This window comes from Rhinolophus hipposideros (assembly GCF_964194185.1).
Source record: "Rhinolophus hipposideros genome assembly, chromosome: 10".
In the NCBI taxonomy this organism is placed as follows: domain Eukaryota; kingdom Metazoa; phylum Chordata; class Mammalia; order Chiroptera; family Rhinolophidae; genus Rhinolophus; species Rhinolophus hipposideros.
In genome coordinates this window covers 49,637,770-49,652,794 of record NC_138056.1, presented here as the reverse complement: position 1 = coordinate 49,652,794, position 15,025 = coordinate 49,637,770, and the positions used below count along the sequence as shown (strand labels likewise).

Genomic DNA, 15,025 nt, shown 5'->3' with positions numbered 1-15,025 from the left:
ACCATACAACTCAATAATGCCACTCCAAGGTATATACATAAGAGCAATGAACACCCAAAAACTCACACATGAATGTTTCCGCAGAATTACTCGTAATAGCCAACAAGTAGAAAAAATACAAATGTACATCAATGGACAAATGGATAAACAAAATGTGAAATATGATTTGGCCATATACAGAAATGAAGTACTAATACATGCCACAACATGGATGAACCTAGAAAACATTGTTAAGTGAAAGAAGCCAGTCACAAAGCACAACATATTATATTATTCCATTCATATGAAAATCCAGAATATAGAAATATAGAGACAGAAAGTAGATTAGTGGTTGCTTAGGGCTGGAGAGATTGTCATTGGGAATAGTGAAATGATAGCTAAAGGGAACAGGATTTCTTTTTGAAGTGATGAAATGTTCTAAAATCGACTATGGTGACGGCTGCACGTATCTGTGAACATACCAAATACAACTGAATTAAACACTTTAAATGAGTTAATTAAATGGTACGTGAATTATACCTCAATAAAACTGTTTTGTTGTTTTTTTTTAATCCAGAGCATTTTAAAAATGGAAAACTTTACAATTCTTTCTTGGAAGCACACTTAACAGTGAAAGTAAAGCTTCACATGGGGCGGCTGGATGGTTGGTTATAGTGTGAGCTCTGAACAGGGTTGCCAGCTCGATTCCCACATGGGCCAGTGAGCTGCGCCCTCCACAACTAGATTGAAGACATGGAGCTGCTGCTGAGCTTCCGGAGGGGTGGCTGGATGGCTTAGTTGGTTAGAGCGTGAGCTCTTAACAAAAAGGTTGCCGGTTCACCCAATTCCCGCAGGGGATGCTGGGCTGCGCTCCCTGCAACTAAAGATTGAAAACGGCAACTGGACTTGGAGCTGAGCTGTGCCCTCCACAACTAGATTGAAGGACAACGACTTGGAACTGATGGGTCCTGGAGAAACACACTGTTCCCCAATAAAAATTTATAAAAAAGAAAAAAAGAAAGTAAAGCCTCACAAAGACTGTACACATAAAGAAAACTACAGACCAATTTCCCTATGACTATCAACACACTATATTATCCATACCTCATACTACTGTAAGGGTGACCGTATACTTTTCAAGATTTAACAATGGCGGTATACATTTCAAGATTTAACAACTAGTTTATTTTTTCCTTTTTATTATTTTCTTTGTTTCCTTCTCCTCCTCCCTGATTCAACTGTTCTGTTTTTCCTAAGATTACACGTATACCTTGCTAATCTTGTTAATCACCAGAACAATGACTTGAAAGAAACAATTTCAGCCCTTAGACCTCTGGACACCAATAACCATGCTGCAACTCCTTGCAATTTTCCACCAGATGACAGCATGATCCCCCTCTATGACTAGGTCTGAGATAACATTATCTCGAAGCAAACCAGATCCCCAGGAGGCGTTTTTCTGGACTGTCAGCACCCAGGAATCGCCTAACTACCCCTTTCTTTTGTTCTGCTTCTTCTTAAGCACCTATAAAACCTTCTGGCATTCTACGAAGGGGGAAGATGGCCTTTGAGACAGGAGTCCGTCATCTTCCCAAAATGCCATCATTTTGAATAATCCTCCTTTTCTTTCCATGGTCTCTCAATCATCAGCTCACCAGTGGCAAGCAGCCGTTTGGTAACACTAAGATAAATTTCAAAGGATTTAAATGTGAAAAATGTGAACTGTGACTAAAAATCTAGAAGCATTAAAGACCACACTGATAAAATCAACTATACAAAACAAAAAAAGATTTGCACAGCAGAAGTCCCCATACATGAAGTCAACAGACAGAAAAACTGGGAAGAAAATCTCTGTAAATCCTGAAACACGCAAGTGCTAATTATCCTGATATACAATGAATTCATAGAAATTGATCAGAAAAAAGACCACAGTAGGAAAATGGAAAATGAATACAGATAATACACAAAAAATGAAATACAAAGAGTTGCTCAAACCCACTCTCAATAAATGAAAATAAAACAACACTGAGATAATGCCCTCCCCTAACAGATTGGAAAAATCCAATCGTTTAATAATATATTGGTGGCAACAGCACACTGTGAGGCAACTGGGACTCATGTACATTACTGGTTAGAGTATAAATTGAAAATCTCTACAGAAGATTATCTGGCAATACGCGTCAGAATTTTAAATTATTTTATCTTTGCCACTCCTGGGATTCAGTCTCCTGGGAATCACACTCATGGAATTTATCCTACACATATACTTATACACGTACAAAATGATTATGTACAATCTTGTTTATTGCAGTTATGTTTGGAAAAATCCCACAAGATTGGAAATAACCTTACAAGGGAATAGTTAAATAAATTATAGTATGTCCAATATAGAATGCAGGGGCAATTTAATTTTATGTACTGACTGCATTAGAAAGATCTCCAAGCAACATTGTTAAGGAAGGGGGAAAAAAGCAACACGCACGTGTTACATTCTATATCTGTGTAAAAAGTAAAGGATACAAATTTAAATTTAAATTTTTGTATATACAGATTCTAAAAATACATAAGAAACAAATACTTTTTTTAATGATGAGAGAGAACTGGACAGATAGAGAACAAGTTATGCTGTGTAACTTATACTTTTCAGTTTTTGATAAGTATATTCTCTATTCAAAAATAAATGATTCACAAAGTCACCAAAACAGACCTCAGAAACTGGAATACAGCAGTATTATATGCTAACCAACATTAGACACACTGCAATCTCCCTTCCTTATTATAAAAGATAATTATTTCAAATATACAGTAATATGTGGTAAAAAAAAATCAAAACTGCATAACTTACACATACATATTAAAATACCATGAGCAAACACTAAGAAAACAGAACAAAATAAAACTCAAATTGTTCCAGTAAAACCACAGGAAAGTGTCATGGGGGAGACCCTGCTCCCTACGCCATGTGTCGTGCGGGGGGGTCTGCGGGGTCTCAGCTCCTGTTACCCACATAAGAATGCAGGACATGGTGAGGCCAAAAAGGAACACCCACGGAGCCACAGATAGGGGAGTCATACCACTATAGTCTCGCTGGAGGCTGGGCGAGACACACGCAGTAGTAGCCACACGATCCGCAGTCCACCATTCACTTCTCTGCCTGCCAATCAACCAATCAATCAACGCAGCCCCACAGTTACATCAGTAGCCAACTGGCTAACCGGTTACAGCCGACGGTCAGCCAATCACAGCCGACGGCCATTCACCACCTGAGCCAGCACTTCACCATGCGAGGCCCAGAGCCTGGAAACTGCTCTCCGGGACTCTGTCCCCACACTCCACCCTTCCAGGGTCCCGCCTCACAATCTACGCGACAAGCGTTTTCCGCGAGGGTCCCTGTGCCATATTAGCCTACAGGCACCTACAGATGGAAAGAAACAGTAGTTTTCGGAACCAACAATGGCAAATCCCTTCCATCTGGGAGGATACATGCTAGCTTTTTGTCCAGGGAAAGGAGGGTCGCTGCCACTGGCACCTTTCCCGGTTTGTGGTACCAGACCTTTATGGCAGTGCTTGGAGTCCCTTGCATAGTTTCAACATGTAACAGAACAGGGGACCCCATAATAGGCCATAGTGAGAGCACACAGGTTCCCCGCAAAATCATCCCGATATCGGGACCTCCGTATACTATAGTCACTTGCCATTCAGCCACCACCCCTGGCGTCACTTGCAAATCATGAGTCAAACCAGCCCCCCATGGGGCTATCAGGCCCAACCAGCGACAGTGGGGGCTTTTGACCTGCCAGGGCCAAGTCCATTGCTGTCATTCCCCTGCTTTCAAGCATGTGGGTGCTGGCAGCAAAATGTTTCCATTTCTGCCGTAGCCTGGCTTTAACAGAGTCTCACTGGTGGTAACTTGTAATTCAATGATTGAATGGGAGCGGCCGTTTGATGTAGCAGAGCTTCTACTGGTGTGGGCCCTCCCTTCCGTGGTCTCTCATTCAGTACTCTCAGGACGTCCCATAGACGCGAGACCCAGTCACGCATCGTGGGAGGGTGTTTTGACACCCGGAGGCCTTGCTTCAAAAGGCCATCATAGCGTTCAATCATGTCAGCTGCTTGTGGGTTATAAGGGGTATGAAACAACTATTGCACGTCCATCCTGGCAGCCCAGTGCTGCACCTCTTGCCCCGTAAAATGGGTACCCCTGTCACTTTCAATGACTTGGGGGCGCCCATAAAGGGCGCACAGCCGTGTAAGAGCAACGACTGTATGCTGCTGAATCGCAGCGGGACACGGCCAAGCAAACATCAACCCCGTAGCAGTGTCCACTGCTGTAAACGCGTATGTCACATTGCGGGCCTTAGGCAGGGGTCCAATGTAATCCACTTGCCAGTGAGTGAGGGGCACCCTCCTTCGCGTAATCTGCTTTGTCTCCCAGGGGAGCCTCCGTCTTTGGGGGCTGTCCTGGGCACAGACGGCACAATCATAGCAGGCATCTGCTATCTCCTGCCATTTCAAAGGCAGACCCCAGCGTCTGCTCACCTGCCACATGGTTCGGCTTCCAGCGTGCTGCAATTTCCTGTGCAGCCAATGGGCCACATCAGTGGCAGGAGCCTGTTCTAACCATTGGACCCGTGCTAGGGCACCTGCTTCGTCGTTACCTGGGGACACTAAGGGGGAGCGACCTGTGACATGCATTAGGGTCACCTCCTTTCTCTGCCCTAGGTCCCAGAGGTCCTGCCACATGGCTTGACTCCACAGTGGACAGTGTCCTACCAACCAGTTTTGGTGTTTCCACGTAGGGGGCCACAACGTTAGGCCCCGGAACACCGCCCAGCTGTCAGTACAAATAACTAGGCGCCCGGGCTCGTGGCTGATTACCATCCACACAGCCCATAGCTCAGCCCACTGGCTACTCTGGCCTGTCCCAGTATCAAACCAAATGGTGTCTGTTTTGGGCTGCACACCAATAGCCGTCCAAACAGCTGCAGCCCCTCGGCTAGAACCATCAGTAAACCAGGCATCCTCAGGTACTGGGGACAGTCCTTCTTTATAGGGCAAGGGCTCCAAGTCCTCCCCTCTAGGCAGAGCGCTTGGCTCAGCCTGGGCTGCAAGCTCCACAGGCCCAGGACCTGTTGTAGCTCTGTGCTCAAAGGGCTTGAACTAAGCGTGCTACGTTGCTCCAAGTAGGCACCCCACTTGGCGAGGGTGGTGATCTGTGCCACCCCTGTTTTGCGTCCCTGGGTCCATGTACGGACCCACCCCTGGACGGGATAGGTTGTTCGAACCAACACCCGTGCCGTTCCTGTGATGGCTTCTGTGGCCACTAGGGCTGCGTACACAGCAGCCAGCTGATTCTCTATTAGAGAGTAGCGGACCTCCGCTCCTTTCCATAATTGGGCTCAAAATCCCACTGGCAACCGGAGACGCTCCTGCCGTTGCCAGAGGCCCCATCCGTACCCCTCTTGGGTTATGTGAACATCAAGTTCAAACGGGCGGCCGGGGTCCACTACTTACAAAACCTGTGCCGGCTGCACTGCCCATTTTGTGGCAACGAAGTCTTGTTCTATAGCCTCTGTCAAATCCCATGAGGCCCCCTTTTTTATCATGTTATACAAGGGCCTTGCCATTTGTGCTCAATGGGTTACAAATGCCTGTCAATATCCTAGCAGACCCAAATACGCCTGCAGTTGGGAGACCTTGGTCGGCCGGGGAAAGGCTTGTATTTTGTCAATAATCTCCTCAGGTATGACCTTTGTCTTACCCAATCACACAACACCCAAAAACTTGACGGATAAGCCAGGGCCTTAAACCTTTTCGTCATTCACCACCCAGCCATGTGACTTTATGTGACGGAGATGACAGGGAGCTGCTTGCTCTAAATCTGAAAGAGGATAAGATGTTAGCAAAATATCATCAACATAATGAAACAACGCCACAGAGGACGGGCGATCCCACTGTGCCAAATCCTGGGCCACGAGCCCATGGCAGATACTGGGGCTGTGCAAGTATTCTTGCGGAAGGACTTGAAAAGTCCACTGCCGCCCATCCCAAGTAAAAGCAAACTGCTCTCGACACGCGGCTGCAATGTCAATGGAGAAAAAAGCATTGGCCCAAAAAAAAATGGAGAAAAAAGCATATTGGCCATGACATAGTGATATGTCTCCAGGCGGACAGACGATCCGTCATCGTGTATTGAAGGCACTGCAGTGTGCAACGGTGGTGTCACCTTATTTAACTCCCTATAGTCCACAGTCATTAGCCAGGTCCTATCTGGCTTCTTGACAGGCCATACTGGGGAGTTAAAGGAACTGTACGTTGGCCTCACAATACGTGCCTTCTCCAATTCCAATATTGTGCGACCAATTTCCTCCTGCCCTCCTGGCAGGCGGTACTGTCGCACTATAACCACGCACCAGAGCTGTGGCAACACTTGGGGAGGGTGGTGAGCATGCCCCCGTGTCACCGCTTTCACCACCCGGATCTGGAGAAGGAACTCTCCTACCGACATCTGTAAGCTGAGGCCATGTAGCACGTCCACCCCTAGGATATACTCCAGAACGGGGGAGACATAAAGCTTGTAGGTACAAGGGGGAAGCTTTCCTATACCCAGTGGTAAGGAAACAGCTTTCACAGTCTTTCCCCCGTAGCCATCAATGCAGATTGCTGGTCCAGGGAACAGTTCGGGGTCCCCATAAACAAGACTGCAGTCTGCGCCAGTGTCAACTAGGGCCAAAACCCTCTGCACATTAGAAGGGGACCGATGTATGGACAGTTCCACGTGGGGCCTCCGGTCCCTGCTCGTCACCTCTGACCGGGTACCTTGGCCCCTAATCAAGCTGAAAGGAGTCGGCCTCAAGCGGCCGCATGAAGTCCTGGAGGGACACGGGTCGTGCTTTCCCAGACTTCTCCTTTAGGCTTCTCCGGAATTGCTGTTCTGGACGCCACTGTTTCCAAAAGTTCCAACAACAGTGCATTGGGTTGTTGGTCTATTTTCTCCCGATCAACCCTTGCTGCCACGAGATCACGCCACATCTGCATGCGTGTTACTCTCTGAGGCCCACGACCTTGCCCCCTTACTTTTGATTTGGGTTTCCAGGTCTCAACTGTTCGGACCCCCTGTCTTAACTTCCTTTGCCTCCAGCTTTCAATATCCCCCAGGGTGGCCATGGCAGTTGTAACTTCATGGATCTGTCTCCCCACATAGGGCGTAAGAATGGCAACCAAGGATCCAAAAGCACTCACAGGTGCAGTATTCAAAACCAGATCTCTCAAGCTGGCTGTAAAAAGCTCGTCATCCAGCCCCTGCATATTAGGGTTGAAAATAGCATGTCTCCTACCCATTTCATGGATGATTTGCGTAAGTTCCGTATATGACTGCCATTGACTCACAGTGTCTGGCAGTTCACTAGCCTGTCCCCATACTGTGCATACCACAGCAGTGAGCCACTCCATTAGAGAGTGGTTGCCCTGGTCGTGGGCCAACCTATGGCAGTTCTGTAACCTCTGTCGCAGGGATGGATGCACTGTCACAAAGGCTAGCTTTTCCATCTCGCCTGGGGAGCAGAGAATGTTGTCTGCTCCCTCATCCCATAAATGTAGCAGCCAAGCCGAGACTGGCTCTCCAGGGCGCTGTCGGCACTGCCCCCCCAGCTCCTGTAACTCAGTGGGAGTGTAAGGCGTGTAGGTTGTGAACTCAGTCACAGCTGGGTTGCCTGCAGCAATGCCCCCGGGGCTCAAAGGTTGCTCACATTTTACCCTTTGCTTCGAGATTGCCCCAGCTTGGGGGTTGGGAGCTACATGGTCTCCACTTGCTTCCTCCGCCTCTGCCTCAGAGTCTCCACTGTAGGGCCCCTCTTCTAACAGACGAACCCGAGCTTCCAGCGCCTCCAACCAGGACGCCTGGTCCGGCACCTGGGCCATTTCATTAAGTGCACTTTCCGTGTTGAGACTCAAGGCCGTGAGGAACATCCAGCCCCCGCGGCCGGCTGTAGCCTTCTCCTCCTCCGGCAACTGCTCAGCCAGAGCCTGCAGGGCCCTCTCCACGCTGGCCGGAGAGCTGTCCATGTCCTCCCACCCCTCCTTGGGGTCCAACTCCTGAGAACAGTGGCCACCGAACACCGCACACTATGGGGGCCACACATCCTCCTGCCCAGAGTCAGTCTCCATTCCTACCTGGTCGGAATCCTGCTCGCCGGGCCTGGTGTCTGAGTGGGTGGAGGCCTCCATGAAAGATGTCCACAACTCCAGGAGCCCATGGCAGCAGCAGATTACCAAAAGGAAGATGACATTTGCTCTGGCCAACAAGGCGGCGTGCCATCGAGACGTTTGAGTCTCTCAGGCAGACTGCGCCTCCCGTTCCCGGTGTTGCTGCTCCCGGGCCTCCCAAAGCTGAGCTTTCACATGCACAAACTGCTCCACTATCTTTCGGTAGGTTGTGGCTGGAACCATACCCTGCTCACTGCGCCATTTGTCATGCAGGAGACCCTGCTTGCTGTGCCATGTGTCGTGCAGGGTGGCCTGCGGGGTCTCAGCTCCTGTTACCCACATAAGAATGCAGGACATGGTGAGGCCAAAAAGGAACACCCACGGAGCCATAGATAGGGGAGTCATACCACTATAGTCTCGCTGGAGGCTGGGCGAGACACACGCAGTAGTAGCCACACGATCTGCAGTCCACCATTCACTTCTCTGCCTGCCAACCAACCAACCAATCAACGCAGCCCCGCAGTTACATCAGTAGCCAACTGGCTAACCGGTTACAGCCGACGGTCAGCCAATCACAGCTGATGGTCATTCACTATCCGAGCCAGCACCTCCCAATGCGAGGCCGAGAGCCTGGAAACTGCTCTCCGGGACTCTGTCCCCACAAAAGCAAGAAACTTTCTAGTATATTCCACCCCTGCTGCTCCAAAGAGATAATTAAAAGTCCATTTTCAGAACAAGACAAGGACGCCCACTCTCACCACTTATTCAACATAGTACTGGGAGTCTTAACTAGAGCAATTAGGCAAGAAAAAAAGGCATCCAAATCAGAGAGGAAGAAATAAAATTGTCTATTTGTAGATGACACGATATTATAAATAGAAAACCCTAAAGACTCCACCAAAAAACTGTCAGAATAGACAAATTCAGTAAAATTGTAGGATACAAAAGCAATATTCAAAAATCAGCTGTTTCTATACACTAATAATGAACTATCAGACTGAGAAATTTAGAAAACAATCCCATTTATAACTGTATAAAAAAAATCTATGAATAAATTTAACCAAGGAGATGAAGGATCTGTATACTAAAATCTGTAAGACAGTGATAAAAGAAAATGATGACAAATAAATGGAAAGACATTCCGTGTTCATAGATTGGAAGGATCACCATTGTTAAAATGTCCACAGTACCCAAAGCAATTAACAGATTCAACGCAATTCCTATCAAAATTCCATGGCACTCTTCATAAAAAAAATAGAACAATCCTATAATCTGTATGGAATTACAAAAGACCCCAAATAGCCAAAGCAATCTTGAGAAAGAAGAACAAAGCCAGAGGAATCACACTTCCTGATTTCAAACTATGTTACAAAGCTGCAGTAATCAAAACAGGATGGTACTGGCATAAAGACAGACACATTATATCAATGGAACGGAACAGACATCCCAGAAATAAACCCATGCAGACATGGTCAATTAATTTACTATAGAAGAGCCAGGAATATACAATGGGAAAATGATATAGTCTTTTCAATAAACGGTGTTGAAAAACTGGACAGCTACATACAAACAAATGAAATTAGGCCACTATCTTACACCATACAAAAGTCACCTCAAAATGGATTAAAGACCTGAACATAAGACCTGAAACCATGAAACTCCTAGGAGAAAACGTATATCCGGTAAGGGGTTAATATTCAAAATATAAAAAGAACTCATGCAACTTAACAACAAAAAAACCAAACAACCTGATTAAAAAATGGGCAGAGGATCTGAACAGACATTTTTCCAAAGAAGACATACTAATGACCAATAGGTACATGAAAAGGTGCTCAACATCACTAATCAGGGAAATGCAAATCAAAACTACAATGAGGTATTTATTACCTCACACCTATTAGAATGACTATTATAAAAAAGACAAGAAATAACAAGTGTTGGCAAGGACATGGGGGAAAGGGGACCCTTGTGCACTGCTGGTGGGAATGTAAACTGGTACAGCCTGTATGAAAAACAGTATGGAGGTCAAAAAATTAAAAGGGGAACTACCATATAATCCAACAATTCCACCTCTGGGTATTTATCAGAAGGAAATGAAGACTATCTTGAAAAGATATCTGCATCTCCAGGCTCATTGCACCATTATTTGCAACAGCCAAGACATGGAAACAACTTAAGTGTCATCAATGGATAAAAGGAAAAAGCAAATGTAGTGTATAGATACAATGGAATATTATTCAGCCATGAGAAAGAAGGAATTCTTGCCATTTACAACAACTTGGATGGACTTTGAAGACATTATGCTAAGTGAAGTAAGTCAGAGAAACAAATACTGTATGATCTACATGTGTGTGTGTGTGTGTGTGTGTGTGTGTAGAATCTAAACAAACAAACTAATAAAGGAAAAGAGAGCTGGGGTGTTGGCTGAAATGGATGAAGGTGATCAAAAGGTACAAATTGCCAATTATAAGATTAAATGAGTCCTGGGGATGTAATGTACAGCATGGTGACTATAGTTAACAATACTCTATTGTATATTTGAAAGTTATCAAGAGAATAGATCTTAAACGTTCTCATCACAAGAAAAAAAGTTTGTAACTATGTATGGTGATGGATATTAACTCAATTTATTATAGTAATCATTTTGCAATATAAATATATATCAAATCATTATGTTGTGTACCTAAAACTAACACAATGTTATGTTAATTATATCTCAGAAAAATAAATTCAATGTACTCATCAAAAAACAAAACAAACTGAAAATGTCAGCATCCTCCCAAATTCCCATTCTACCACTAAAAAAAGTCCAAATTCATTAGGGGAAACAAAATCCATTTTCTTTCCTTAAAGACATTAAGTATGCTAGGAGGCTTTTTAGTTTCCTTGTATCTCCTGCCTTTCTATTTAATGCTTTTATGATTTGATAACTTACAGTAGTTGACTCCTACCTCTGAGTACCCATGGTGGAGATGCTTTCAATACACAGCTAATTTGTTATTCCACAAAGCACAAACTTCTTCATTGTACACAATGTCCTATAATCTTACCACCTCTGCTCATGACAATTTTATGCCGTATTCATAAATACGAACTGCCCTCTAACACAAGACTCCCAAGACTAATTTTTCCACTGCCCACTTCCCATAACCCCAATGGGCCCCAGAGTATAATTCTAAAACCTAGGTTTGTTTCCTCAGCCTTTATCTCTCCTGAGAATTCATTGGGAAAAAAAAAAAAACTCTTCCTGCTGTGAAGCTGCTTTTTATCCCTTTTCTATCCCCAAACTCCAGTTCTCTCTATGTAAGTATTCTCAACAGAAGGTGCTCAAAATACATCTTGGAACTTAAAAATCTGGTTCTTGAGGAAACTGTATATGGAAGTAAATCCACATATAAGCAGTTCTTCAAAGAACTGGTGACTGGAGAAGGGTTACCATATCTTGTAAACATTTCCCAGTTACCTGACTCCTGTTTGATTTGAATAGTAGGCTTGATACCAGGTGGCAAAGGAGACTGCTGAGGCTGTTGCTGATGAGATACTGGAGAAGGCTGGGCCACCTGTTGCTGAGTCTGTGGCTGCACTTGATGTAACTGCTGCTTAGGAGACTGTTGATGCTGTTTAGGAAACTGTGCAAGAATCTGAGTTGGGGTACCCACTAAGCTTTTGGGGGAAGGAAGTCTGGTTGATGCTATTTTGATTGCTGATGTAGATACACCTGTAGATGAATAAGGAAAAAGAAAATTTAATACTAAAGCATAATTAAAGTTACTTCTGGTTACTGTAGTAGGTAATACTTTTGGTTATCGTAGTAGATAATACAGACTAGGTTAAATCAATAAAAGCAATGATTCATTAAGCACCTAGTGAGTGTCAGATATAACATGTGATATTTTATATATTTGATACTTCGTTCCCAAACTCTGCAAGGCAGGCATCATTGCTGTCATACTCAAAAAAACTGATTTTCCCTTAATGAAGAGTTAGAATGAAAGAAACAAAGTATCAGGCAAGATAGCCTCACACATATCTCTCAATAGATTTTCTGTCAGAAAATACAGGTTCTCAATGTAATATAAGAACAAAGCAATGTACGTTTTGAATTTTATTTGTAATACATTTTTTCAAATATTACTTTTCAGATTCTAGTGAGACAATTTAAACATGGCATAAGTAGCTTTCTCATTCCAATAATCTATTAATTAAAGTCATTTCTTAAAAACTTTGAGTCAGTAAATAATCATATGAAAAGTTACAAGTGGGCATACTCAATGTATCCACAGCAAAACAATTCTGATGATATAAGGTTTTAAGACATTTCTATTCTTGCAATACTAATATTAGCAAGAATGCATGTATAGGTAAGAAATACCAATAACTTCCACTATAGATCTATGTGTTTAGAGAAATTTTTCCCTCTCCCAGATTTGTCATCAATAATCTTGTAATTCATCAACAACATAATAGGACTATTATCTGTAAACAAATTAATATTCCTAACAGAAAGAACCTGAAATATAATTCACTCACTCAGCATACCAACTTTTTGAGCACCGATGAAACAAAGAAAGTGATAAATTAATAGCCTAATTATTAAGTATAAGCTATTTCCTACCTTCTTCCACCACACCCTCATCATGACAATTACATTGCATTACAGACAAATCTTTAAATAATGTCATATTCTTGAGTAAAATGTTTCCGGACAATGATAAAGATGGAGAAGAAACCTTGAGAAGTCACTCTGACTCTCTGGGTCTCAGCTTCCCATTATGTTGATTGAGTTTACCTAACCCGGAAAGTCTAAGGGTTGCTATGTGGATCACGTAAGATCACAGATAAATACTTTAAAAGTAGACGAAGTGTAGTCACATTTTTGTCTACAAAATGAAGGACTTACTTACATTACTTACACATGCTCCTACATCAGCCACCCTCATCCTTCCCTGAATATTAGTATTTTGGGGACATATGTCTGTTACACTGCTTAGTTGCTCTGAATTATCTCTGGAGCCCCTTTTGGCAACATTTCATGACTCAATGAGCATAAAGTATTATACAAATGAAAGGTATTATTTTTAAGGCTTTAACCTTTATATTACATTCATAATGAACTCTTGTATTAATCGAGGTAAACTGTATACACGAGTAAGTCCTTAACTAAACTCTGTTCTCCATATATGTCCTTTTGTATAGGAAAAGTATCTGATGCAAAAACAGTAAGGGTGACTTAGAATCAGAAAATTGTGTTCAAATCATGCCTTCAATACATAAACACGTAATTGTTATATTATCTGATTAATGTACTTCATCTCTATGAATATTTATTCATTCAATAAAAACTTACTGAGCAGATTCTATATGCTAGATCCTTGGGAAACTATTTTCTATCCATGAAAACAGTCCCTACCTTCAGGAAGGTTAGAGAAGACAATCAACTGGTCACGCATATCTATCATTAGAAACTGTAATAAATGCTATCTTTGTTTTAACAAGTAAAAGGTCCTCTTCCTCTTCTAAACAATTCAGCAATAAAGCCATCAGGTAGCGCAAAGCAAAATGGACAAATAGGCGGCTAAAGAGAAGACTGACTAAGCATGGAGTGTCAGAGCCCACTGCAGAGAATGGCCTACCGTGGGAGTCAGGGTCCAAGTGAGATGAGGAAGGTGTCCACATGGGGAGCTCAGGGGACAGCATGACTGTACTGTTGGAGCCCAAGTAGGATAAAGAGGGGTGCCATGAGTACGAGCCACCTAGCAAAAGGTCTCAAAGCTTAGGCAGTATGTCCATGGAAAGGGGTAGCTACGTAGGTATGATAGTCCAAAGTGGATGAAGAAGACTTCCCAGTGGGAGGCACAGGTGTCAGAGCTGAGCAGGGTGAAATAGGCAGCCATGCAAAAGGGTGACATCGGAACTCAGGTGGGGTGAGATAGTGGTCAGTCAGAGCCAGGGTGGAGTGAGGAAGGCATCTGCAAGGAGGTGGGACAACGATAAGAGTGACGACGACGACGACAGAGCGCTTACGTACTGGCAGACTGATGAAATCAGGGAGCATATGAAAAGATAATGGAAGCTAGGTTTTTCACTATCAAAAAAGAGAAAGGAACAACTGGAATTAACAAGTAGTGTTTTTAATTGAAATTAGATGCATCAGTATGACCCCATAGTTTTCAACATGCAGAATATATATATAAATATGTGGGGGGGGTGTATAAATGTACATACAGGCATGTGCACATGCACACAAACACTAGCAAAAAACACATCTAGCACCCAGACTGGCTCCTAATTATCACTTTCCACTGACCCCAGGGCTAGAGTAGGAAAAATACACCTTGGTAAATATAAAAGGCTTTTTCCCCCTCTTTTGTAATTTCTTTAAAAGAAAATTCACTACTTAAAGCAAAAATAATAATCATGCAAGGTGGGGTTTATACATACACAGAATTAAAATGAGTAACTACAGCACAAGGATGAGAGAGGAAATAGAAGTGAACTATTCTAAGATAACACAATATGGGAAGTGGTATAGTACTTGATGAAAAACTGTTACAAATCCAAAAGGTATATTGCAAGCTCTAGAGCTGAGTTCTTAACCAAGGGTAATTTTTCCAACCCCCCCCCCCCATATTTGGCCATCACTAGTGATACTTTTTTATTTTCACAACAAGGGATGTACTACTAGTATCTAGCAGGTAGAGGCTGAGAATGCTGCTAAACATTGTATAAACATTGTAATAAAGAACTTTCTGTTCCAAAATGTCAGTTGAGAACCCTATTCTAGAGCAACTATTAAAAAAAAAAAAGCATAGCCAATAAGCCAATGGAAGAGATAAAATGG

General features: G+C 43.5%; 1 protein-coding gene across 16 annotated transcripts in view; it reads right to left on the bottom strand.

Annotated features, from left to right (window-relative positions):
- The window catches only part of EMSY (EMSY transcriptional repressor, BRCA2 interacting), an 89,670-nt gene that overhangs the window by 41,715 nt on the left and 32,930 nt on the right, over positions 1 to 15,025 (bottom strand). For all 16 annotated transcript variants that reach the window (XM_081062546.1, XM_081062556.1, XM_081062547.1 and 13 more), the window contains one exon: positions 11,648 to 11,902. In XM_081062546.1, the coding sequence (XP_080918672.1) occupies positions 11,648 to 11,902 (255 nt within the window). The remainder of the gene's footprint in view (positions 1 to 11,647; positions 11,903 to 15,025) is intronic.